The 27905-nt window shown below is 40.9% G+C and overlaps 1 protein-coding gene across 1 annotated transcript; it reads right to left on the reverse strand.

Moving 5' to 3' along the window:
• Window positions 1–160: 160 nt before the first annotated feature.
• Crls1 (cardiolipin synthase 1) lies at window positions 161–21061 on the reverse strand. Its single transcript, XM_041670027.1, has 7 exons — window positions 20600–21061; window positions 17963–18100; window positions 14644–14773; window positions 8696–8781; window positions 7628–7696; window positions 3504–3595; window positions 161–1055 (listed from the first exon to the last, which is right to left on the reverse strand). The coding sequence occupies exons 1-7, from the start codon at window positions 20906–20908 to the stop codon at window positions 968–970; spliced, it is 912 nt and encodes a 303-aa protein (XP_041525961.1). The 5' UTR covers window positions 20909–21061; the 3' UTR covers window positions 161–967.
• Between the last annotated feature and the right edge of the window lie 6844 nt (window positions 21062–27905).

The raw sequence follows: 27905 nt of genomic DNA on the forward strand, positions 1-27905 counted from the left end.
ACCTGCACCCCACTATCCTAAACACAAGATGTGGCAAGTCTTCAAAGTCAAATGGTCCTGAACCAATTGTTTTTACCATGTAAGGGGAAGTGCTGCATCTCAGTGCACTCCATAGACTGGGGAACTTCTACAACTGCATAAAGACACGGAACAACCCAAGTGGAAGGCACATTTTCCTCAGCTCTTTTATTCTTTTATTGAGTTAACAATAGAAGATTCTCCAAAGCTTTAAAAAAAAAAGACTCCAAAAAATATAAAGTTTTATATTATTTACATGACATATGAGTACAGGTTACAATATCATACAAACATCACATCTGAAGTAGTGGGGAGGCATGATGTAATTCTCTGCCTTTCAGACGCAAAGTCTATTACATGTTCTCCTTTCTGACTCCTGTGTTACCTGAGAGGCTGGAAGACTACTGATGAACTCCAATACCATCTATTTTATTTGATCTTTTTTATTTTCAAAACTCTGTACATTTTAAGTCTCTGTACACCTTTACCCTACCCACAGCTAAGTTTATTCTCATCTTTTCAAACAGTCAAGTATTAACCACATAAACTGTTAATGTGTATACAGACTTAAAATTCAAACATAAAAATGCGTAGCCACGCTGTGTAGAGTATATACCTAATCTCAGGAAATCCCTCCTGCTTTTGTTTCAATGCTATCAACAATGTTTTTGAAAAACATTTTTAAAAAAACAGTAACTAGAATAATTCATCTCACAAATTAATCAAAAACTTAAGATTAAAAATTCTACATTATAGTTTTATTTGTATTTAAAAATACACTGGAAATTCTGCATAGGCCCATGATAGAGCTTATTTTCAACGTACATTACTTCGGTTTGAAGACATGGTTTGTCTGACAAGTCCTTTCTCAAGCTCAACACCAAGTGCTTTCGCTGGCACTGCTATCGATGATGGAAGTTGCTTCCTTGCTGCTGGAGCTGGGTGTCTCTCATTTGCCCTTTATCACCTGAACAGTTTTCCGACCATAGTGATAATAACTGTATGCTGAGGCAGCTGTAGTGAAGGCTGTACAACACCTTGGGAGGGGAGAAATGGGACTCAGCTGTCAAATCTAAAAACACTAACAGCAAAAATCATAAAGTACACATGTAAAAGATGGACTAAGAAAATAGAACTGTGTGACAGAATTGTCTAGCTACAAAAATCTAAATCCACGACTTCCTTTAGGACATATGAATTGGTAATGCCAAATAAAAGTCATCTAATTATCAAGGCCTATAGACTAGCAGTCCTAGCAACTCTCCTTTCTGACTACAACCGTGGGTGCTCTATGTTCTCTTTTTCTCCCACAAAAACATCTTCATACAGACAGAATGGAGACAACTGTAAAAAGACTGGAGAAATATGGCGCAAATCTACACAGCTCCTACTTAGATGGCTTGGCACATAACTAAATTACCTTGCATTACCTTGAAGCAAAAACAGGAGAACCAAGTTATACATGGATGTAGTTTGAGAGAGAGAAAACCTCCATTAATAAATAAAAACACAAAGAAAAAAAACCTTTCATTTTATGTAAGAAAATAAAGTTCAGATTGTATCATTTTTAAAATGATACATAATTTACTTTGGTTAACTAACCACCTTTGTTTCAGACTGCTAAAGCATGTTTTAATTAAAATTAAAAGCTTACCAAAATATAGTTCAAAATCAATAATGATAGTCCATATGGAATGCTTAAAGTTTAAGTTGACACATTTCAAGACATTTACAAATAATCACAAATAAGCTTTCTTGTCAAACTTTCTTTAGACCACCCAGCCCTAAGTGACACGGTGACTTATTATTAATTATGAAAGCTTGGCCTTAGCTTAGCCTTGTTCCCACCTAGTTCTTACAACTTAAATTAACCCGTTTCTGTTAATCTACGCTCCGCCACATGGCTCTTTACCTTTCCTCTATTCTGTATGTCCGACTCCCTCCGTGTCTGGCTGGTGAATCCCACTCTCCTCTTCCAAGAGTTCCTCTCTCTCCTCAGAAGTCCCACCTATCCTTTCCTACCTATTGGCCATTCCGTTCCTTACTAAAACAAGCACAATGACACATCTTCACAACGCACAAAAAGATTACCCCACAACAGTAATTAGCACATTCAAATAAAATTCAAAGTGCTTCCACTGGGTATCCTCCCACCACACCCTCTACTAAGATGGATCCTCAGCACCACTGTCCAAAATGTCTGCAGAGGATCCAGCTCACCTGAAGTTATGGCTCAAATGCCACTTCCTTCCTGTAGTTATCCCTATTATTACTTTTTCTTCCTCTAAAATTCTTAACACACTGGCAATACTCCTCATTCCTCCAAGTTTGACTGCTAACTTCTATGCTCCATGCCTGAGAGTAAGGTTAAGAATGATAGCACACGGCCAGGTGGTGGTGGCGCACGCCTGTAATCCTCGCACTCAAGCAGAAGCAGGTGGATCTCTGTGAGTTTGAGGCCAGCCTGGTCTACAAAGAGAGTTCCTGGACAGACAGAGCTGTTATACAGAGAAGCCCTATCTTGAAAAAACAAACAAAAAGAATGACAGGGCACACCGGCTAGTTGTGTTAGTCACCATCTACTGTAAGAAGAAACTTCTCTGTAGGGTGGGGAGATACACTAACACATGGGTATAAAGACAGGAACTTAGGGACAACTAATCACTATGTCCATTTAGCAGAATGATAGAACTAAGTTCTCTCCTTTAGTCTATGACTTAACCAGGCAATGGTTTGGGGGTCCTGCTAACAGAACCGGGCTTTAGTGCCATCATGTGGAGAAGGTTTTAAATCCAATCAGAAAGTAGTTGGTTATTCCCATAATATTTGTGCCACTACTGCAAACATTTGCTATTATAGATTTCAGGGTTCAAAGCTGGGCAAACTGTTGGTTATAAGAGTCTGTTTAGTACCCAGCTGCAAACAGAAGAGCTATATCACATTCCCTATCCCCAAAGCTTAGGGATCATAATGCAAGAAGTAGGGAAAATTTTTAAGAGACAGAAGAGTGGGCATTTGCAACAAAAATAGTACTTACTGAACATGATGGTGACACTATACACATAAACGTATAGTGGCTATGACTGTAGGCGTGCATTAACAACAGCACAAGCCAGCCAAAATCTCTGCATGAAAAGTTGGGACTCATGAAATTCTACCCCTTTCTGAGATGCTACTGGCAATTGATGGCTGCTGGGGGGGAAGGAAAATTGGTTTCTTTCAGGTATATGGTTCATTAGAGGTTACCATGTTCTAGTAGTTCTTGTGCACATACAAGTAGCATTAAGTAGACTCACTGAGCATTTAGAAAGAAAAAAGGACAGCAAGTAAAACCAGGAAAAGTAGTAGAGGAAAAGAATTGAAAGGAAGAGAAAAGGGGGTGGCCAGAGTTTTGTCATCTAACACTTCAAGAACAAAGTCACTCTAGGATTGTCACAATAAGCCATTGTACTGATATTCTCAGAGTAATTCTAAATATAGCTTACCACAGTATCTGAAGATAAATGCTGTCAGCATAATTGAAAACCGGAGCTGCCAAAGAAGCTGCCACCAAAATTAACTGGACTGCTGTATTTACCTTAAAAAATAAAGGCATTATAAATGAACAGTGCCAAATGGGTCATGTTTTAAGCTTTCAATGCAAAGGTATACTCATCATCACACACTCTAAGCATTCTGGATCGAACAGTGTTACCTATGCCAAAGTTGGCATTCCCAGGTGAGAGTATCTAACAGGTCAGAGTCAACAACTAACCTATCTGCCTACATAGCGTTATTTACAATGAGGGTGCTGACAACTATCAGAAGGTACATCTCGACTCCTGCAGCAATGCAAGGGTGCTAGAAAACTTTTTGCCTTTTTCCTTATTACCCATTCAAACAGCTCTGTAAATATGAAATAATGAAGTGGCTTCTCCCTGGGTGAAAGAATCACAGCAAACAACAGAGCCAAACCCAGAACCCAGACTTCCAAGGCCGCGTTCCTTGCTGCCTGCCACACCCTGTGAGGTCAGAAACTGAAATGCATTCATTGCCATGAAATCCTCTGGGGAAATAAGCACTGCCTATCCTCAACAGCACAAAACAGAGCCAAAAATAGTCTGAAGACGACATTCTATGAAGCAATCAGAGCATGATGCAGCTAAGGAAGGTGCACAGAGACACATCTTGGTCCTATTATTTATCCTGCAGTCAAAGGACAGTGATCTGGGTTTTCTTTTTAAATAAGCAATAAATTCTATCTGAGAAACTTTCTATAAGAACAGTGTTACTCTTTATCCAAACTAACCAAAAGGCAGAGAGAGACTATGCAAATTAACAAAATCAGAAACGAAAAGAGGGACCTAACAACAGACATGGAGAAAACCCAGAAGATCATTAAGTCATATTTCGAAAACCGGTACTCCACAAAATTGAAAAACTTAAAGGAAATGGACAATTTTCTGGATAAATATCACTTACCAAAATTAAATCAAGACCAGATAAGCAAATTAAATAGACCTCTAACTGTTAAAGAAATAGAAACAGTCATCAAAAGTCTTCCAACCAAAAAAAAGCCCAGGACCAGATGGTTTCAGCACAGAATTCTACAAGATTTTCAAAGAACTGATATCAACAGAAACAGAAGGAACATTGCCAAACTCTTTTTATGAGGCTGCAATTACCCTGATACCCAAACCACACAAAGAAAGGGAATTACAGACCAATAGCACTCATGGACATTGATGCAAAACTGGTCAATAAAATACTGACAAAATGAATCCAAAAATACATCAGAAAAATCATCCACCATGATCAAGTTGGCTTCATCCCAGAGATTTAGGGATGGTTCTACAAATGAAAATCTGTCAATGTAATCAACCATATAAACAAACTGGAGGAAAAAAAAAACAACACATTATCATCTTATTAGATGCTGAAAAAGCCGTCAATAAAATACAATATCCCTTCATAATAAAGGTCTTAGAGAGAGCAGGAATATAAGAAACATACCTAAACATAATGAAGGCAATATACAGCAAGCCAACAACCAATAAACTAAATGGAGAGAAACTCAAAGCAATTCCACTAAAAGCAGGAATAAGACAAGGTTGTCCACTCTCTCAATACCTATTCAATATAATACCCGAGGTTCTAGCTAGAGCAATAAGACACCAAAATAAGAACAAGGGGACACAAATCAGAAAAGAAGTCAACTCTCACTATTATTTGATGGTATAATAGTTACATATGTGACCCCAAAAATTCTATCAAGGAACTTCTACAACTCATAAACACCTTCAGTAATGTAGCAGGATACAAGATTAACTAAAAAAAAAAAAATCAGTAGCCCTCTTTTACACAGATGATAAATGGGCTGAGAAGGAAATCAGGAATGGGAGGAGGGGAAGGAGTGGGAACTTGGATTGGTATGTATAATGAAAAATGAGTTTGTTCTCTTTTAAAACAAAACAACAACAACAAAAAGAAATCAGAGAAACATCACCCTTCACAATAGCCACAAATAGCATAAAATATCTCGGAGTAACTTTAACCAAACAAGACTTGTATGACAAGAACTTTAAATCTTTGAAGAAAGAAATTGAAGAAAACACCAGAAAATGGAAAGATCTCCCATGTTCTTGGGTAGATAGGATTAACATAGTAAAAATGGTAATCTTACCAAAAGCAATCTACAGATTCAATGCAATGCCCATCAAAATCCCAGCAAAATTCTTTACAGACCTCGAAAGAATAGTCACTGCATATGGAAAAGCAAAAAACCCAGGATAGCCAAAACAATCCTGTACAATAAAAAAAACTTCTCGAGAAATCACAATCCCTGACTTCAAATTCTACTACAGAGCTAGAATACTGAAAACAGCCTCATATTGTCATAAAAACAGACAGGAGGACCAATGGAACCAAACTGAAGACCTAGATATCAATCCACACACCTACGAACACCTGATTTTCGACAAAAAAGCAAAAATATAAAACAGAAAAAAGAAAGCATATTCAGCAAATGATGTTGGCATAACTGGGTATCAACAATGCAGAAGAATGAAAATAGATCCATATCTATAACCATGCACAAAACTCAAGTCCAAATGGATTAAAGACCTCAACATAAAGCCAGCCACACTGAACCTTACTTACAGAAGAGAAAGTGGGAAGTACACTTGAACGCATTGGCACAGGAGATGACTTCCTAAATATAACCCCAGTAGCACAGACACTGAGAGAAACAATAAATGGGACCTCCTGAAACTGAGAAGCTTCTGTAAAGCAAAGGACATGGTCAATAAGACAAAACAAGAACCTACAGAATGGGAAAAGAGCTTCACCAACCCCACATCAGACAGAGGGCTGATCTCTAAAATAAACAAAGAACTCAAAAAATTGGTCATCAAAAGAACAAATAATCCAAAAAAAAAAAACCAAAACAAAACAAAAACGGGGTACTACAGACCTAAACAAAGAACTTTCAACAGATGAAATCTAATGGCTGAAAGACAAAGAAATGCTCAACATCCTTAGCCATCAGAAAAATGCAAATCAAAACAACTCTGAGATTCCATCTTGCACCTGTAAGAATGGCCAAGATCAAAAAACACTGATGACAACTTATGCTGGAGAAGATGTGGGTTAAAGAGAATACTCCCCCATTGCTGGTGGGAGTACAAACTGGTACAGTCCCTTTGGGTATCAATACGGCGATTTCTCAGAAAATTAGGAAACAACCTTCCTCAAGACCCAACAATACCACTTTTGGGTATATACCCAAAGGATGCTCAAGTGTACCACAAGGACATACATGTGCTCAACTATGTTCATAGTAGCATTGTTTGTCATAGCCAGAACCTGGAAGCAACCTAAATGCCCCCCACTGAAGAATGGGTAAGAAAAAAGAATGGTAAAGAAAAAAAAAAGTGGTACATTTACACAATGGAGTACGACACAGCAGAAAAAATAATGGCATCTTGAAATTTGCGTGCAAATGGATGAATCTAGAAAACATCATACTGAGTGAGGTAACCCAGACCCAGAAAGACAAGTATCGTATGTACTCACTCATAGCTGACTTTTAGACATAAAGCAAAGAAAGACCAGCCTACAATTCACAATCCCAGAGAACCTAGACAACAATGAGGACCCTAAAAAAGACATTACATGGATCTAATCTACAGGGGAAGTAGAAAAAGACAAGATCTTCTGAGTAAATTGGGAGCATGGAGACCAAGGGAGAGGGTAAAAGGGGAGGGGAGTGGAAGGGAGAGGAGTCAAGAAAAATATATAGCTCAATAAAAATCAATAATAAAAAAAAGAACAGGGTTTAGGTTTATTGGTGCATTTGTCCCAGCACTTCAAGTGATTTTCTATGGAGTGCTACATTCAAATTGTTGCATTTGACACAATTAAGAGTCACATGAAGCTAAAAGCTCTCTCTAGCTGGTAATACTCTATACCTGTACAAGGACAACGGTCCTGTACAAACACAATGGTCCCTCTGTCCCAAGGATATCTAATCTATCTTTCATTCTAAGCTGCTCCTGACTGAGACTTATATGCATTTTATAAAAGTTCATAAAGGACAGAGTTCTTTACAAGGCTGCTGTGAGTCTCTTACCTTGCTGATGAATGTGGGCTTCAACCTAGCAGTAGCATAGCAAGGATTGAAATACTTAGCTAGTGTTCGCTGCCAAAAGAAAAAAAAAAGTTTCAATTTACTGTTCAGGTTTCAAACAAAAGTTACCAGTGCTTACCCTATGCCTAGCCCCAACGTACTGCACTATTTACATACCTTCCTGATCATTCTAGGCTATTGAAAATAAGATTCTTCAAACTGTACATTTGTCAAGTCCTACAAAATTATATACAATTGTTCTCACAAAGTTTGCTTCATCATATATGTTCCCAAAAAAAACTTATGTTATTCTCTTTTACAGGTTAAAAATCTGGCTGAGTAGCCGGGCGGTGGTGGTGAACGCCTTTAATTCCAGGCAGAGGCAGGCAGATCTCTGGGAATTCGAGGCCAGCCTGGTCTACAAGAGCTAGTTCCGGGACAGGCACCAAAGCTACAGAGAAACCCTGTCTCGAAAAACCAAAAATAAATAAATAAATAAATCAAATAAATAAATAAACTATAGCTCTATCTTTCCTGAGAACCAAAGAAGATAATGCTATACTTATGCACTCAAATATTTATAAAACTAATAAACTAGGATGTAAGCAAACCATTCCATTCTTCTATGACATATTAAAAATAATGTCTGGACCATTCATGGTGAGGCTAAATGAAACAATATATAGCTTGGAGCTATGAAACACCTCTAAGAATGAGCTGTTTGGTGCCTGGCAAGCTGCCCTGGGTTTCATATATACCATCAACTAAAATTAGTTTTTGTTCTCTTTGAGATTAGGATCTCACTGTAGCTCCGTAAACCCCAGACTAGCCTCAACCTCATAAAGATTCACCTACTTCTGCCTCTGAAATGCTGAGATAAAAAGCATGTATCATCACGCCCAGAAATAAATCCATCTTTCAAAAGACTATGAGTGTGTTCAAATTGCAGGGTAATTTTTTTCAAATTCCCATTAAAAAATAATTACTATAAATTATCCTCATAAAGCGAAATTACATTCAATAGAGTGAATATTTATAAGTAATGCTAAAGGAGTATTTTGTGAAACTTACCGGTGTTGGCAGAGTTCGGTATCTGACATAAAACACTGCAGCGATCAACATTACATCTCTTGAAATTATCATGTAAGTGAGTGGGACTGAAAATCAAATATAAAAACCAGAAATGAGGAGTCTGAAAATTACAAATAGATACTTTGACTGCAGAAAAGCCTCAATCAGCCTCATACTATTTGATGTTTTCCGTAAGTAAAATCTTTGTAATAAGTACTTATTAATGATTCAGGCCCCTACAGTGAAGCTCTGCTCTTTTTATTCCTTCTTGTGATCAGAATGACCTGCAGACTCTGGCTCTGTGACTTCTCTGCTCCAGAATTCCAACCTGCTCACCACTTCCGTTCTCTCCTGTGTCTGTCTATAAACTGCAAGCCTGCACACAGGCGATCCACACTCAGCCTCCCCGTCCCCACTCTCCTCAGCTTTGTGATTCTGGGAAAAAGATGTCCTGGTCACTGGAAATGAATGTAAAGTAATAATAGGGAGGTGAATGGGGATGTAAGGGAAGTTAAAATATCCTGAGGTCCTTGTATCTGAATTGTAGTCTACTCTCTAAAGAGCATTTACATATATATAGCTTACAGAAATACAAAATGTATTCACTCTTGTTGAGCTAGTTCCTATCCACACAACTATTATTCTTCTCCCTACTTTGCCTGTCAATCAATTCTTATCACAGGCTGAGTCTCCCTTACCCAATGTGCTTGGACAAGAGATGTTTCAGATTTCAGTTTCTAGGATTTTGGAATATTTGCACATTGCCAGCTGAACATCACTAACCCCCAAACAATCCAAAACCCCAAGCTGCTTGCCACTGGGGATACTCAAACTCCTATTCCTCAGATTTTCCAGCATGGTCCTAGGGCCATAGTCAACAGGAGGATGTGTTAGATGGGAAGACAGAGAACTTACTTCACTTTAGAGCCTTCTGTACCATACAAAGTTTAACACACAATCCTATTTTTCACAAGATAAATTTGATGGGAAAAATCCTGAATTCAAATCATAGTTTACCGATATCCTTCCTGTGGTACTTTCAAACAGCTCAGAGGTAATCTGAAGCAGTGTTTAGGGCCCTCTCCTGTCCTGACTACTACTGACTCTGCACCTGCAATTGCAGAGCAAACTGGATTTGCCTTGTCTCACCCTCCACGACAGTGCTGTTTCAGAGAAAATGTGTACAGCAGACCATGTGACTCTAGTAGCCAGGCTACAATGAACCATGTGGACCATGATTTTTAGATGCACTTCCTTAATCATTAAGCAAGCATTTCTACAGTAAGCATTAGCAGATAAATTAAACAATAACCATAGTCTAAAAGCAGCAAACCTCTGCAAGTCAAACCATTAGCTAGCTGTGAGGAATCTGCCGGGATGGAGGTCTGGGGAATGCAGACTTGGGCAGTGTACTCTTGGGGTCAATACGGCACGGGACCTGGCAGTGTCTCTGCAGTCACTTTACTACCTGCAACCATCTGGTGGGCCACTTTCAAATAAAATACTCTATTTGTCATAAATATACAATTCCAACTTATGTGCTTTTAATATCATAATTTTAAAAAGAAATAACAAAGCAAAATTAGAATTGCAGGGGGTGGAAGGGAGATGAGTAAAACAAGACACAAAGAAAAAAACTTTAACATCAACTCTCACTAACTTTCAAGCAAACCAAAAAGGTGGGAAGGAACAGGGAGTCAAGATGTGAAAGATTGCAACAAGACTGAAAATTACACTTACTGAGTTTATACAGAGAACATCACTACAGAGTGTCCATTCACTGAAGCACACATTTGTGACACTGAGTTTACACAGAGAACATCACTACAGAGTGTCCATTCACTGAAGCACACATTTGTGAAATCTGTGTGTATACAAGCTGCGAGACTAAAGCCACGGAGCACAGACTCTCAACATGCAGTTAAGCTTGAAATCATTAAAAAGACACCTACAACATCCATTCAAATTGACAACTAAAAAATATTGTTATTTTAGTTGTACCGGGGATTAAACATAGGGCCTTATGTATATTAGGGAAATGTTCTGACCCTGAGCCACACTCACCCTAATAAATATTAGCCAGACAGAAGATTATGAGGAAAATATTCTGTATTGGACAATGACATAAAACACACACAATGCAGTGAAATGGTACATAAGCAGAAAATGCAGCCTCAGGGAAATGTGCTCATCAATAGACTGCGCTGTCAATACCACAGCCACAAGCTCACCAAAATAGAAAGGGGCAAAAAATGGAGATAAACACTTGATTTGGAAGTTTTGTACTTCAATTTGGTAATTTCTTATTGAGTATATGCTAGAATCACTTCTGAATTCCACCTAAAGACGTACTGAGTATGTGAGCGTGTGGGCGGGGTACACGTGTGCTGGCACAGGAGTCAGAAGTGACTTTCACAATTAGTTCTCTCTCTTCTATGTGGGTCCAGAGGATCAAGCAGATCCTCAGGTTTGGGGACACCTTACTAGCTCGTCAATGGCCCAGAAGAATGTCATTAATCCAGTGCATTAAATAAAATGCCTCATCAAAATTTTAATTGATTTCTTATTTTTAATATAGTTATTAAAAATGTTTCATTATATGTAGTGTCTTTTTTATTTCTACTAAAAGAACTGATATACAAAAAAGGATCAAGGAAAACCAAGATAAGGAGAAAGACAGAAGGGGAGGAGAGCAATATTTAATAACGTAAATAATCTGAGTCTTTGCAAAGCCTTATTTGGTTCATTAGGACTCACAGGACTGGCAAGCTAATTAGTGACAGAACTAATCAAGAGAAAAGCAAAGGGAGTAAGACTCAAGATAAAAATGCAGACATTGTTATATACCATAAATCTTAAGGTACCAACAAAGAGTGCTAAAATAATAATCTCGTAATATAAATAAAATGGGTAAGTTCTTAGGGAAAAAAAATCACCCCCTGCAAAGGTACAAAGGATGAATTATTAAACTGAATTACCCTGGAACAATTAAACAATTTTAAAAATTAATCACCTTTTCAAAATTCTTCTCAATGGTTTCAACAAATTCTATCAAACACTCAAGATGAAAAACTGTAATGTCACACAACTACTACTCAAGAACTTAAGAAAAAAAGTCACTAACCTTTTTGATAAGTAACAACACTGGCATTAAAAACAGGGACCAACAACAAATGCTGAGGAGACTGAGGAAGAGCCTTGTTCACTGATGAAGAGAATGCAATTATTAGAGGGAGCTGTGTGGAGCTTCCTCAAGAGACAGAACAGAGCCACCATATAAGCTGGCTATGCCACTCAAGTACACAGCAGAAGGACTCCGAGAACTGCATGTTTATTGCTGCACTATTCAAAAAGGTCAGGAAACTCAAACAGCTTAGATGCTCATAAATGATTGGATGAACAAAAATTTTACACCATTAAAAGAAAAAGGAAGTCATGATGTTTACAGCAAAAAGGCTGGAAATCATTATTGGGCTCAAATAATAATTTTGAGTCAGACTCAAAATCACATTTTCTCTCATGTAGAACTTAAATTTAAAATTTTACATGTATAAATGTACACATGTATGTGTGCATTATGTGCATATTTACACTTTTGTAGGTCATAAAGCCATAAAGGTGATCCTTGAAAGAACAAGATCTGCAAGGTGGTTGCAGAGCAGGTAATCATCATGTGTAACAGGAAGCAGAAGGGATCTACTAGAGAATGAAAAGGGTCCCCTGGAGACAAAGGGGAATGACTGGGAACAATGTGTAACGACACCTATTGATGAAGATGCCATGATGAAACCCATTTCTTTGTAACTTAAAAAGCTAATTTAAAAAACCAACAAAGACTTTTCAAGAAACAAATTCCAGGCTACAGCTTGGGAATTTAGCTCAGTGGTATAGAACAATGCCTAGCAAGTAAAAGGTAGGGACAAAAATCACAAAGAATGCCTTCCATAAGAAATTATGCCAGGCTAATCTCATAATCTGAATGCAAAATCTTCAACAAAATATGATCAAACCAAATCCAACAATATCTCCATTTATCATGGCCAAGCTTGATTTTCACCAGGACTACAGGTTGTTTTAACACTAGAAAAACAGTACTACAACTCACCTCAATAGCAGCTTAAACATGCTAGACCATAAAGTGCCAAGAAGGAGTTCTCAGTGTTCTGACATGATGAACACTTGGAAGAAATTTCCAAGAAAAACTACTACTTAATTTGCAAAGAGGATCTATGAATCCCTAGAGGAATCACCCCACAAAATGGTTGTAAAAGCTGCGTCTGAGCTGAGGTAAGGCAGGCTTGCTCCCACTCAGCATGAGACACACAGTGAGGAAATGAGAGATAAAACAGTCACAACCACAGACAGTGCATACGGGGCCTGGAGACAAGCCAGCAGACTAACAGCGTCAGAGGGAGTAAGCCTTACTAGACACAGGCTAACATAGGAAAAGACCTGACTGCTGTCACATCAGTAACAATGATCATCACACAACAATGCTTAAATGATTCCAATGGCAAGAACATTACAAACTATCAGATACCTGAGAATAAATCTGTCAAAGATACCTATAAATTCCGTGTAACCAAATCAATCAAATCAAACAGATTTTTATTTTCCCTTGGAAAAAAGCTGATTCTAAGATCAGACACACTGGAAACAGCTAAGAATATCTAATAACTAATAATGTTAGTTATTAATAATTAATGCTATTAGTTATAACTAATGTGTCTTGAACACTTAAAAACCTGCATCAAACTGGACAAGCATCACTACACATGTCTACCAGATACCAACAATGGACACTCAAGGACCCTACGCAGAGACCAGAATGAGGCATCACTACACTTCACCTATCAAATGCCAACAATGGACACTAACGGACAATATAATAAAACACCACTACACCTCTTTTACCAGACACAAACAGTGAACCAGCTTCCATTCTCAAACCTCACTTCTAACTCTTGGGGGGATGAGGAAGAAAACCTGCTTGACAAATACAGCCAAAGCACAAAATGAAGAACCATAGAGGCACGATAACACATAAAGCAAGAGACCATAAAGATTCACAATATTCAGACAATGCATTATGTATGTATATAATTTGAAACTGAATAATAATGAATAATGTTGGGGCTAGAGAGATGGCTCAGTGGTTAAGAGCACTGGTTGTTCTTCCAGAGGGCCTGAGTTCATTTCCCAGCAACCACATGGCAGCTCACAACCATCTATAATGAGATCTGATGCCCTCTTCTGCCATGCAAGCACACATGTAAATCGAACAATCATATGAATAAATAAATAAATCTTTTTTTAAAAAATAAGGTAAAAATTACAGATATCTTTAGAGTATCAGAGTTCCCATTATGAATAAACTGTACTTAACAAAGATAACCCTGGGAGCTGGAGAGATAGCTCAGCAGTTAAGAGCACCAGCTGCTCTTCTAGGAGATCTGAGTTAGATTCCAGGACCCACATGGTAGCTTACAACTGTCTCTATCTTTAGTCCCAGTGGATATGATACCCTCTTCTGCCTTCCGTGGGCACAGACATACATGGAGGCAAAATACACACACACTATATATATATATATAATTTTAATAAAAATTAAAAAAACAAATCAGCGACTTATGAGGATTTTAAGTTATTTTCAAATATCTGTGTGCTAGAAACATATAAAGTATCACCAAAAAATTCAAGAGTATTAAGAATCTGCACTGTGGACGATTATCTCAATTAATTTTAAATAAAGTTATAAAGAAACTGTTTCTTCTAGTGTAACAAGAATACAATTCTACAATAAACAGTGTGGCAAGCAAAACAGCTTAAATTGAGGAAACAGTTTAAAGCTGAAAACATTTTTGAAGAAAAACTACTTCTCAAGAGAAGGCCTAAGCTCACTACCATTGTTCTTCCCTGTTATTTAAAGTACACACAAGTGTTCTTACCTGGAATAAGATCTGCATAGGTCAAGCTAACATATAAGATGCTGATAAGAATTTTATCAGCAAGTGGATCAAGAGCACTTCCCAAAGCTGATTTTTGATTGGCCCAGTTTCGAGCAATAAATCCATCCAACTGAAAATAGAAGTGTTTTTTAAATAAACATCATCATAGGAACAGAGTAGGTAATTTGTAGCTTAAGAGATACCAGAGACAACTATGCTTTCAGAAAATGCCAGCAAAATCTCATTTCTTATCCCCAAACATTCTTAGTCTTTTAGCTTTTGAAACAGCAATTATCTAAACAAATTTCACGTTTATAGTACTGTTTTTTCTTCCCCAAGGGGTCCTACTGACTTCTTACTAATTCTACAACATGCCCATGTGAAATGAGCGCAAACATAAATGCAGAGATAAAAAACCCACACAACTCACGGAAAGCGTGACTGACAGAGCTGGGACTAAGAGCCAAAACGGCTGCTGTTGCCTGTAAGGACTACTTTTAAACTGTGAGACATGCAGCTTTCACATCTCTATCTGTTTTCCTGTACTGGTTAACTCTTGTGGGTCCTGTTTAAAACTTACGTATAAGTGTGACTGTAAGTTTTGTGTTTGTGTGTGTACATGTGTGTTCACAGAGGCCAGAGGAAACTGTTAAATCTTCCAGAACTGAGCAACTGGGAGCTGTCTGTGTGGGTACCGAGATTCAAACTCGGGACCTTTGGAAGAGCAGGAAGCACTCTACAGTTGAGCCATCTCTCTGCCTCTTATCTTATAAATACAATATTAAAATGTATTTCATTAGAGGGCTGGGGTGTATTTCAGTGAGCGCTTGCCTAGCTTCTATAAGGCCCTCCTTCCCCTACAAAACAAAACTACCCTAAAAGCAGTGCCAGCCACCACCATCCCTCATTTGCTTACCAACTTGAGCCAATCATCCTCACACCTCTAGAAAGTTCTCATGCAGATGACCATTGTGCTCTGCATTTTCAGACCATGTGACCTCACACTAGCAGCACTTTTGTGGCTTACTCTCTGGGACATTCTGGCACTGTCTTATCTTCCTTTCTCACCATCCCTGTTCCTGTACTTATGGCCACTTCTCCCTCTCACTGACTAATTTACCACACTTAGATATTTCCTCTGATCAGGCAGCTCCCAATCTGCCATCTTCTGGTCTACACTACCACATTCAACTTAAAGCAATAGCTATCAGGAGCTTGGTGGTTTCTCCAAAACCCTGTCCTGTCTCAAGGGTTCCCCATCCCCCAGTGTTACCACCAAGAACCTGATTCTGAAGATAGGTGTGGGTGGGGGTGGAATGCTTGGTGACCCTGCTTTAGTTCCAGTCAATCTGCCCAGTTATTCAGAACATTATACAAGCCCATCCACTTCTAACTCCAAACTCCAACTCAGTCTAAGCTACTTCCTCACCAGCTCTTTGGCTCCCAACTCCTGCTGGCCGAGAGCCTACTTCCCACACAATCAGATCCTGCCATTCCCCTGCTTAAAACCAGCAGTTGCGGAGGCATCCAGATCTCCATGGGAAAGTGCACAATATGGTACCAGTTAATTCTGGTTTCCATACACATCATGCCATGCTTGTTAATGGGGTGCCTCTCTCATTTAATAAGGCCATTTCATGTGGCAGCTGAACCCCTACCCCACAAGCCCTCACAAATTAACAAATATAAAAGGTAAATTTAATATCTGGGGAAAAAAAACCAACTTTACTATCTAAAATATTTTATTATCAGTCTAAAGTTCTAGGACAGATTTTCAGACCACACCAATAATGTGAGTGGAGAGAGCTTCAGGAGAGGGACAAACAGGCCCAAGGAAGGAGGAGAAATGAGAATGCGAACAGATGCTGACAAAGGAGAAGGCAAGACTCGTGTGAAAGGCTGTACCTGCTGCATATTCAGAAACACTAAGACAACGCAAATGCTCACATCTGTCCATCTTCTTCAAAGCCTTCTGTTAACTTCATTCATTACTAACACTACTGTTCCTAGGTGTCTCTATGAACCACAGACAGAAAAGCAAACTTTTTTTTTATTTTACTTTTTGATCTTATGTGACAGAGTTTCTCTGTAGCTTTGGAGCCTGTCCTGGAATTCATTCTGTTCCAGGCTGGCCTCAAACTCAGAGATCTGCCTGTCTCTGCCTCCTAAGTGTTATGATGAAAGGCATGCGCCACCACAGCCCAGAACAAACATTTTTTTTTTTTTTTGATTTTTTGAGACAGGGTTTCTCCGTAGCTTTTGGTTCCTGTCCTGGAACTAGCTCTTGTAGACCAGGCTGGCCTCGAACTCACAGAGATCCGCCTGCCTCTGCCTCCCGAGTGCTGGGATTAAAGGCATGCGCCACCACTGCCCGGCGAACAAACATTTTTAAACTTCCATACAACCTTTACTTTTGGGAAATCAGTTTTCTACTCTCATTAAATAAATGTTGAACAAAACTGTTCAAAAACAAGTAGGTTTGAAAACATAATTTATCTCCTATACAGGTGCAAACAGATCTCCCAGTTTTCCTGTCTGAGAAAATATTGGTTCTATTTCCACATGCTCATACTGCCCTGACCTCAAGTTTTTCCTCTATCCTGCACTTCTCTCAACTGCGTTTGTGGGCATAAAATTTTGTAAGCCATTTTAAACCCTCTGTAAAAAGGTAGGTAATAAATACAGTCATCTACGATGGCAGTGCTGGTCAGCAAAAGCAACAGAGCCTTCTATCGTGGCATTGTATTCCCAATTCTAATCCGATATCACACTCCCCAAACCGACAGTGATACCAAAGAACGCCTCTCCTTGTCCAGGTGCTGAGGAAGTAGGAAAAAGGATGCCCAATTCCCATCTCGAACCAAGGCCTTCACTGTTGATGAATGACAGTTCCAAGCAGAACACGGCCTGCACCAGCTCCCAGGCCACATCCTCCTCCACTTTCCATGCAGATCAGACTACTTCCTTCACAGTAGACACAGAGTGCCAGAACTTCTCTTTATTCTACCGCTACAGGAAGTACTTGGATCTTGAACATTTCTACATGTGTTTTTTTTTAAAGAAGTTAAAAACCAAGGGTAGAGATATCCTCTCCTACAGCTCTCCACGACCTTTACACTTGTAGATCTCTTAGATCTTTATCATCTTTTCTAGATCCTCTAGATCTCAGAAAAGCAGTTCCACATGGATGTTGAAGATAAGTCCTTACACAAAGTGCTATATCACACTCATGCTGAGGTTGTCCATCTAGCACTCCAGGGGAATTACGGATAGTGTGGGATTTGGAAGGGAGCAAAAAGCAAACATATTCATAACTTACCAAATCTGTTAGCCCAGCTACAGCAAAAACACCTAGTGCAATATTAAAATCTTCTTCAAGAATGAGATAGCCCAACACTGGGGCCAAGCCGATTCTCGTCATTGACAACATATTTGGGATTGTCCATGGATTTTCATACTGAAAGACAAAGATAGCACAGTTTTTATAAAATACAAATTCATACTTTAAAACACATGGAAACGAGCTGGGCAGTGGTGGCCGATGCCTTTAATCCCAACACTCTAGAGGAAAAGCCAGGCAGATCTCTGTGAGTTCGAGGCCAGCCTGGTCTACAAGAGCTAGTTCCAGGACAGGAACCAAAAGCTACGGAGAAACCGTCTTGAAAAATCAAAAACAAAAAACAAAAACAAAAAAAAAACCACAAAAACTGAGGGCGTTCCCAGCTCCCATTTGGAGTTGTGACTTCTTGAAAGTTCATTTGGAGCCAAGCTGTAGAAACTGGCACTGACAAAAGGGCCCCTTGGCAGCTGCCCTGAAGAACAGCCCTCCTGTGCCAAGCAGGAGAGTCACGAGAGCACTGCAACTTTACAACTCCAGCCCAGCGGAGCTGACCTGCCCTGCGCCACACGAGACAGAGACAGCAAGAAAATGTCTGTCCCCGAAGCCTGAAAGCTGATTCGCCCGCTGAACTTAGTCTTCAAAGAACCATTCTAACATCTTTTTAAATCAATAAATTAGTAACCAATTTACCTGAACCTTAACCTTCTTAGAGAAAAGGGGGGGGCAGGCTGGTAAGCTCAGCAGGTGTGGGTACCTGCTGCCAACTCTGACAACCTGAGTTCCCAGGGCACACGGCAGAAAGAGAGCAGACACACCAGGAAAATTGTCCTCATCTTTGCATGTGTTCATATCAAGTATGTGTGCACACACCAAAGGGGAAAAGTGTCAATGTTCATTTCTCAAGGTATCTTAAAATCTCATGAGCCACCTACCTCCTAAGAAAAGGCATTTATTTTACAAAAAGAATCCAACAGAACGCATACTGGTATAGAGGGATAATGGGGCGGCTGTTGGAATCTGATGACAAAATACTGTCACTGAAAACTATAGAACTTCAGGGCTGGAGAGATGGGTCAGAGGTTAAGAGCACTAACTGTTCTTCCAGAGGACCTATATTCAATTCCCAGCACCCACATGACAGCTCACAACTGTCTCTAACTGCCAGATCTGACACCCTCACACCCTCATACGTGCAAGTAAACTATCAATGCAAATGAAATAAAAGTAAATTTAAAAAAAAGAGAAAATTGTAGAACTTCAAATCCTACTACAGCAAGTCAGAAGCAATACAGCCCTCTACTCTAGAATGTTCTATTCAAAGTCAGATCACATTATAAACTTGTATGAAAACATGCTCATTTACACTCAGGTTCAAAATATTAGAACATTCCTGAAACTTAGGGAAAGTGTCAGGCTGGTGAGACAGATCAGGGTCGCTGTCCTGACCTTTGGACGGGTAAGAAGGACAAGCCTGCAGAGCACACTGTGGTATAAGGTCAGTCAAACACTGATCCAATATCACAGCAACTCACAAAGGCTGGGAAGAGGGGAAGATGGCCCGTGGTGGAGAAGATGCGATACAAAGCAAAAGCCAGGAATGAAGAGCTCCAAAGTTAGTCTGATGTGCCCACGGGGCAAGACTAAGTCAGAGCTGCCGCCAGCAGTCGTTATCACTTCACGCGGCAAACACACTACAACTGGATGGGTAGCTACCGGGCCAGTGAAGGGGCTCGAGCCCTACAAGAAACGCTCACCGAGAGCTAGTTATAACATACATCTGTACAGGTCAACACTGGGAAAGCTTAATCTCAGATTACCCAACCAGATAACCTGCGGCATACTCGGCCAACTGTGCTGGGTAGGGCTTCAGCCAGGTTGAGGGCCGCTTCAAGGCATCCAGCGTTCAAGCTCCGAAGGGCTTTAAAGCTATTCCTCAAGTTGAGCCCCCTGCCGGGGTGTGGCCACCTCAGCCCATGCTGTGTAACTGATGAAGGCGGAGCAGGACAGGGGCCTCTGAAGACCTAACAATTGAAGATGTAATAATTGCACGAGCTTTGCTAACATGACAACAAAAGGTGTGCCACACTCGTGCTCTGGGGTCTCCTGCCTGGGACGTGATGTTAGCAGGTAAGGTGGACAAATACCTCCTTTTGTCACCGCAAGAACAGACTTAAGTGATAATACAAAGTTGAAGGATCTTTTCATTACAACCCACGCTAAGTAATTATCCTCCGTGTTACTGTATATGATGACCAAAGGCCAAAGGTTGATGAACCAAACCTGCACAAGCGAACAGATGGGCCGTTCTTAGACGCTTCCGAATTTACCCTATACGCTCAAGATTCGCTTCAAAAAGTTAAAAACAGATTTTTAACTAGACGAGCGAGAGCTGTTTTACCAATGCAACATGCAGACACACCTCCCAGCAACGGGTGTAGACAGACGGCGATTGAAGTGGGTTCTAATTTGGCCAGAGACCGTACCCGACTGCCCCCCCCCTCCCACCCCCGAAGCTCACGGCGACCGAACGCGCCGCCTGCCCGTAACTTCCCAGAACACCGAGTGTCACGACAGAGCGCCGAGCCCGTCACCTGCTCGGCCGACTCTCGTACGTACCGGGCTGGCGGCGCTCGCCGGGCCCCAAGGGGCGCCCGGGGCCTGCGCGGTGGCGCCTCCTCCGGCCGCCGGCCCCGGGGTCGCCGCCTTCCCAGCACCGGAGCAGTGGTTCCGCGGGCCGGCGCCGGGCAGCCTCAAGGCGAAGGCGGCCGGACGCAGGCGCCAGCGCTCGGCCAGGCAGCCCAGGCAGCAGGCCGCGGGCGGCAGCAGGGCCCTGCGGGAGCCGCCCCTGCCGAGCCGCGCCCCCGGCGGCCGAACGGCCACGCGAAGGGGCCCCCACGCGCCGCGCGCCACGCGCCAAGCCAGCATGGCCTTGCGGCTGCCGTGCAATCGGAATCAAGAACTCAGCAGTCCCAGGCGCCGGCCGCCTGCTTCTCCGCGGGAACCCAGCAATGCCCAAGCCGCAAGGATGTCTCCATACTAATTTCCACACTCCAGCACGACCCGCTTATTACAGGTGGCCCGGAACCGTCAAGGAAGGCCGCTTTCACGACACTTTCACGACACCCAGCAGCTCTGTTTCCCAGCGCCCTCCGGCGGAACCGGCAAGTATGTGCAGCTAAGGTCGGCGGGCTCGTGCGCCAGTGCAGCTCATTCGCCTTTGGGCTAAGAAGAATGACCGGCAGGAAAGACCAGGAGCAAGTGCCACGTGGCCATGGGAAGCCAGTCATCTCAGGCCTCGGCCCGAAAGCCTCTGGTGCCAAGTGGCCCGCTGGTGTGCGTGGTACTCTATGACTACCGGAGGCGTTTAAAAATATTTGTGTTGGATTAAAAGTATTCGGCCCGAAAGCCTCTGGTGCCAAGTGGCCCGCTGGTGTGCGTGGTACTATATGACTACCGGAGGCGTTTAAAAATATTTGTGTTGGATTAAAAGTATTCAAGTACCTACCCTGTTTTTGGAGCACTAAATAACATTATGAATAGGTCCAAAGAATCATTGAAAAATGTCAATCACAGCAACCACTATTTACTTGGAAAAAGTGTCTAATGTATAAGCTATTGTGCATTTAACCCTATTAAGAACTCTAACATAAGTATTCTTATTTCCTTTACTTTTATAGGTATGGAAATGGGTGTATAAAAGAAACTTGTTTATTCTTCTTTTATAAAGTATTTTTATTAAGTTTATTTTTATTTTATGTGCATTGGTGTTTTGCCTGCATGTATGTCTGCGTGAAGGTGTCAGATCCTCTGGAACTGGAGTTACAGAAGGCTGTGTGGGTGCTGGAAATCGTGCCTGGGTCCTTTGGAAGAGCAATCAGTGCTATTAACTACTGAGCCATCTCTCTAGCCCCAAAAGTTTATTCTTACAAAATCCAAAATAGGACGGTGGTGACACATGCCTTTAATCACAGCACTCAGGAGGCAAGCAAATCTCTGAGTTCAAGATCTCTACAAGAGCTAGTTCCAGGACAGGCCCCCAAAGCTACAGAGACACCCTGTCTCAGAGAGAAAGAGAGAGAGTTAGTTAGTTCTAACAATGAACCTGTTGTTACAAGTTACACCTTACTGGTACATTGGCTTCCTAACCTTACAAACATATTTCTACCTTTTGTTTCAGTGTTGGACTTGAACCCAGGGCCTCCCAGGCAAGGGCAGTACCAGTAAGGGCACCGAGTTCCTGTCAAATGGCAATCAACGGTTTTGCAGTCTTTCCACTATCCTCCTTCAGTCCAGTCTGAAAGCATACAATCATCTTAAGGTTGTTCTTAAAGCTTGAATTAAACTAGACGATTATAGATTTAAGGAGCATTTTATCAAGATCATTTTTAACTTTGTTTTGTTTCTGGAGACCAGATCTCCTCCTGTGGCCCTGACTGGCCTGGACTTGCTTTGTAGACCAGGTTGGGCTTCCACTCAAAGATATGCCTGACTCTGTCTCCCAAGGGCCAGGATTAAAGGCATCTACTACCATGCCCCGCTATCTTTAATTTCTTGTGCACCTATTGGAACACTGCTAGTAAGAGCAAAAGCTAGGGACTAGAAAAATGGCTCCGTGGTTGAGAGCACTGGCAGCTCTTCAGAAGACCCAGGTTAGATCTTAGCACCCACATGGTGGCTCTCAACTTAACTCTAGTTCCAGGAGATCTGATTCCCTCTTCTGCCTTCCATGGAACCAGACACACAGATGCCACAGACATATATTCAGGAAAAACGTTAAAAATTAAGAAAATCTTTAAAATTCCAAACATGTTAAATAGGAAAAAAAATCCACATTATACATTAAAAGAAAATCTAAGAATGTTATTTTAACAATGTTAAGACTATTTTTAAACTACTACTGGAATGGTTCCTCTGTTTCTCAAAAACTTGGGATAATTCTGGTGAGAAGTAGGCAGAGGGAAGAAGCAGAGACCAGAGCCTTTGTAGTGAGATGGTGGAGGGTGGCAGCCAGCAAGAGATGAAACCGGTGGGGTTTGGGCTGGCAGGTACCTGCTGGTTTCTTTGGAGTTACAAAAGCTGCCTGGCTGGAAGATGTAAACCACTTTAGCTATTTGTTTATTTATTTATTTGGGTTTTCGAGACAGAGTTTCTTTGTGTAGCTTTGGCTGTCTTGGAGCTCGCTATATAGACCAGGCTGGCTTCAAACTCAAAATACCTCACCTGCCTCTGCCTCCTAAGTGCTGGGACTAAAGGTGTGTACCACAGCCACCCCACTTTTAGCTGTTAGTCTGGTTGACTTAAGTTATAAAAGCTAGTTAGAAACAAGACTAAACTATTTGCCAAGCTTTCATAATTAACAAGTCTTCTTATTTATTTGGGAGCTGGCTGGTGGGACAGAAAAATCTCCTACGTGTGGCATCCAATGTGGGGGGGTGGAGTGTATTTTCACATAAGACCTGAGAAAGCTTTTAAAAAGGTTCCAAATACTGTTGTGAGAATTCAGTCTGATAGTCAACTGTATTGGAGCAGCCCAGCCCAATGGTGTGGTCGTCTCTAGGATACGTGACCCAATAAGAACCAGGGGTAGGGGGCTGGAGAGATGGCTCAGTGGTTAAGAGCATTGCCTGCTCTTCCAAAGGTCCTGAGTTCAATTCCTGGCAACCACATGGTGGCTCACAACCACCTGTAATGAGGTCTGGTGCCCTCTTCTGGCCTGCAGACATACACACAGACAGAATATTGTATACATAACAAATAAATAAATATTTAAAAAAAAAAAAGAACCAGGGGCAAACAGTCACAATCTCTCTTGGATGGTGGATGAGTTGACAGCAAGTCACAGCTTGGAGCTTCCCCACTGCCTTTTGGGAACGGAGTTGTAGAGCAGCAACAGTGAGCTGGCTCCCCGGTGGGAACAGCAGAGTGGCTGGTGACACAGCCTGGATCCCTCATTCTGTCGTGGAATCACTGTGCATGGATTTTGATATTAATAAAAGATAACACAATTCCCAGACTTCCCTCTTTAAAACACACAAAAGTGGAGACAAATGTGGCCTCCTAGTCCCATTCTCTCCTAAGGGCCATGCTACACAGATGTGTCTTCCAGCCACTGCCTGAGGGCCTGAACTGCCACATACCATGAGTTAAGTTGCACAGTGGTTTAAGATTTTGTTCACGCTGACAGAAAAGGTCACAGATATGCAAAAAAGACAAATCTAGACTGGGGGAAAAACTCTAAACAGGGTATAGTGTGTTTAAAAATGTGCCTAGACTTAAGAAAGAAAAGAAGATGGGTGTAGACAGTCATAGAAAAAGAGTAAATTGTTTATGAGTAACAGAAAAGAAAACGCACAGGGAGACTGGGTCTGGATGGTGGTATGTTGACTTCAGACTTTCTGATTGTTGCTGATGAGCAAGTAACAGCTGCTGAGAGACACTGAATTATAAAATCTACTAATTTTAAATCAACCTACATATTTTACAAATACCTTAACTTCAAAATGGTAGTTAAAAAATGTTACAAAAGAGGTTATGCTTTTGTCTCCACAGAAAACAAAAGGCTGTGGATTCCTTCAAGGTTGATAGAGATCAGATTTGATCAGGGAGACCTGGAAATCCTGGCTACAGACATAAAGAAATAAAACTACAAGATAGGTGGCATATTTACCTGCTCAAACATGGAACAAAAGCTGGGTGGTGGTGGCGCACGCCTTTAATCCCAGCACTCGGAAGGCAGAGGCAGGTGGATCTCTGGGAGTTCGAGGCCAGCTTGGTCTACAAGAGCTAGTTCCAGGACAGGCACCAAAGCTACAGAGAAACCCTGTCTCGAAAAACCGAAAAAAAAGGGGGGGGGGGGGGAACCAGCAAGGACCAGACACCAATGAAAGTGAGTGGCAGGTGATCCAGGCTCTCAGAGTGCCTCTGTTGCAGTTTCCTCAGAGTTCTGCAGCCAGAATAGCTCCACGGCTGTTTGAAATGGACCAGTCTCACAGACTATTCTAGCCAGGACTTGACCATTATCCTAATTATCTCTGGGTCCCCAAAACACGCCAGCACCCCCAGACAACATGAAGCAGTCTAGAAAACACAATACCCACATACCACGAGATGAGGTGAATGATTATTGATCATTTGGTGGGTTATGGATGTTTGTCATTGTTTAGGGGTATTGGTTACAAATTGTTACCGGTTACGGTCAGGGAGAAAGCTAAACAAAAATTTTATTAGATTCAAGGATCTATTTCTAAAAGGAAAAAGTGGGGATATAATATAAAAATAATGGAATAAAATGGTAGATGCCGAGTCTATTTTTGAACAACTACTTGTCTCAAATATTTTACATTGGTATAAAATTTTGTATATTGATACAAATTTAAGGTTGTTTTATTATGCTGTATATTGTTTCTTGTTTAAGGTATTATACCTATGCAGCTCATTATAAAATGTAAAGTTTTAGACTTAAAAGCTATTTAAAATAATATAGGTTAATAGTTACTCATCTATAATAATCAAACTTATAGTCATGTTAGATATGTTTTCAAGACCACACAGAGATATATTTTAGATAGGTGATCCTCAAAAACTTCGAAGACCTACAGAATATGGCATTTAAAATGTTATAATAACAAGGCTCTTCATGACTGCTCCTGACAGCACCAATCTACTTTAAAAAAAAAGAAAAAAAAAGATGGGCAAAGAACCTCTATATGAACTTTGCTTTCTTTGTGGTAAAAGCTAACCATTTGGTCAAGAAACTGCCCTTGCCTCAATTGCTGACAGTATACTGTCCAAAATGGACACAAAGGAAAGCACCTGCCAAGACACAGTAGGATAGTCCTTCAAATTTCCTCCTTCACAGAAGTCTGTCAGATATTCTAGCTCTATAGGCTAAAATGGATGCCCTTGCATTGCAGAGGGTCCTTGTGTGACTGTTCAGGTACTCAACTGTTCCTGACATTTCTATAGTTTTAGAAGTTGTTTGCTCTACACTTCCTGTTTACTCAAGTAACATTATGTCTATGGTCTTTGATGGAGTTCAAGACTAGGCAATTATAGTTACAGTTTTCCTTAGTTATGATAAAAGATAAATTAGATACAGAGCTTTGGACTTTCAAGATAGAATTAATAATGGAGTATTTTCTCCAAATATGCCAACCACAAATGGACTGGACATTGTAAATATAATTCTTACCTGATACTTATTGTTTATAGTTTTATTATGTTAGAGTTAAAACCTTTCCTTTTTAGACAAAAAGTGTAAAATGTGGAATATTCCTTTACACTGTGTGAAGATATGTAACTGAGATTGGTTTAATAAAAAGTTGAACAGCCAATAGCTAGGCAGGAATTTCAGGGTAGAGAGAATGCTGGGAAGAAGGCAGAGTCTCAAGGAGATGCAGAACAGGCAGTGATGGAGGGTCATCTGTCTATGTGTTATTCTCATTGGTTAATTAATAACGAAAACTGCTTGGCCTGATAGGTCAGAACATAGGTAGGTGGGGAAGACAGAAGGGAATGCTGGGAGGAAGAAGGCAGTGAGGCAGACGCCATGGAGCCAGCCGCCAGGTCAGACATGCTGAATCTTTCCCGGTAAGCCAACACTTCGTGGTGCTACACACATTAATAGAAATGGGTTAATCAAGATGTGAGAATTAGCCGTTAAGAGGTTAGAACTAATGGGCCAGACAGAGTTTAAATGAATACAATTTCTTGTTGTTATTTTGGGTGTAAAGCTAGCTGTGTGGGAGCCGGGCTGGATGAAAAGCCGGCCTGCCCGCAGCTCACTACAAATAGCGCCCAGAGGTGGATAACTGCATCCACAGAAAGCCTGAGAAAGCTTGGGAAAGAATAAAGCATATTTTCTTGGTAGCAGCAATTTCTTGGGTCTGCTCTGCTTGCTAGAGGCAGGCAAGTGCTCTATCTAAGAGAGGCTTCCCGACTCAGCTTTAGCTGCAAAACCCTGCAGCTCTTTTAAGAGGTCCTGCCATGAAACTCTTAAATGGTGTTGATGAAAAGCTGAATGCTTGCTTTTTGGTTTTCATCCGTAGCAGAAAAAAAGCTGAGTTGTTTTAAAATGCCGGCTTTCTGGGCCGTCCTGCCAGGGCAAACTCTGACTCTTTCAGGCAGGCAGTCCAACTGAGTGTGGTCTGTGAGCAGAATGCTGCAGCTTGCTTGCTGGCAGGGACCTTGAAATGCCATAGATTTGTGGCAATAAAAATGGCTACAGCCATTACCTCCACCATGAGGCTGGAAACCTAAAGAATGGGCTCGATCTAGACATCAAAGCCATGGCTTTAATCCTCTCCTTAGACTCATGTAGTTAGAAAAAGAGAGATATACAATAAAGAGAGATTCAAAGACAAAGAAAACCTCTAAATAGCTTACAGTGTGTTAAAAATATATGCAGGCTAAAGGTTAAAGCTCTTAAAAGTAAAAAAGAAAAAGAGTAGTTGGGTGTGGTGGTACACACCTTTAATCTCAATACCTGGGAGGCAGAGGTAGATTGACCTCTATGATTTCAAGGGGCAGAGGTAGATTGACTTCTGTGACTTCAAGGTGTGATAGCACACGCCTTTAATCCCAATGCCTGGGAGGCAGAGACAGACTGATCTCTGTGAGTTCAAGGTGTGGTTACATACACCTTTGATCCCAGCACTTGGGAAGACAGAGACAGGTGGATCTCTGTGAGTTCAAGGACAGCCTGGTCCACAGAGTTATTCCAGAACAAAGTAATACAGAGAACCTGTCTCAAAAAGTAAAAGTAAAAATAAAAGAAATAAAGGTTAAAACAAAGCTGCACAAAGATGGAAAATACACAGAGAATCTTGATACTATATGCTATTATGCTCTTTTTGAATTGTTTGAATGCTGAGGAAGGAACAACAAATACTTTAAAAGACATCTGTTTATAAATGCTGCTGGA

The sequence above is a fragment of the Microtus oregoni genome, unplaced genomic scaffold (genome assembly GCF_018167655.1).
Source record: "Microtus oregoni isolate MIOR12 unplaced genomic scaffold, Mior012 000020F_ref0000438, whole genome shotgun sequence".
NCBI classification, from domain to species: domain Eukaryota; kingdom Metazoa; phylum Chordata; class Mammalia; order Rodentia; family Cricetidae; genus Microtus; species Microtus oregoni.

What these genes read in the sequence shown, in the direction of transcription:
- Crls1 (XM_041670027.1), bottom strand. Translation starts at nt 20,908, where the DNA reads ATGCTGGCTTGGCGCGTGGCGCGCGGCGCGTGGGGGCCCCTTCGCGTG. An exon ending in CGGCGAGCGCCGCCAGCCCG is followed by an intron (nt 18,101 to 20,599) that starts GTACGTACGAGA and finishes TTTGTCTTTCAG; the next exon opens with TATGAAAATCCATGGACAAT. An exon ending in AGCCCACATTCATCAGCAAG is followed by an intron (nt 3,596 to 7,627) that starts GTAAGAGACTCA and finishes TTATTTTTTAAG; the next exon opens with GTAAATACAGCAGTCCAGTT.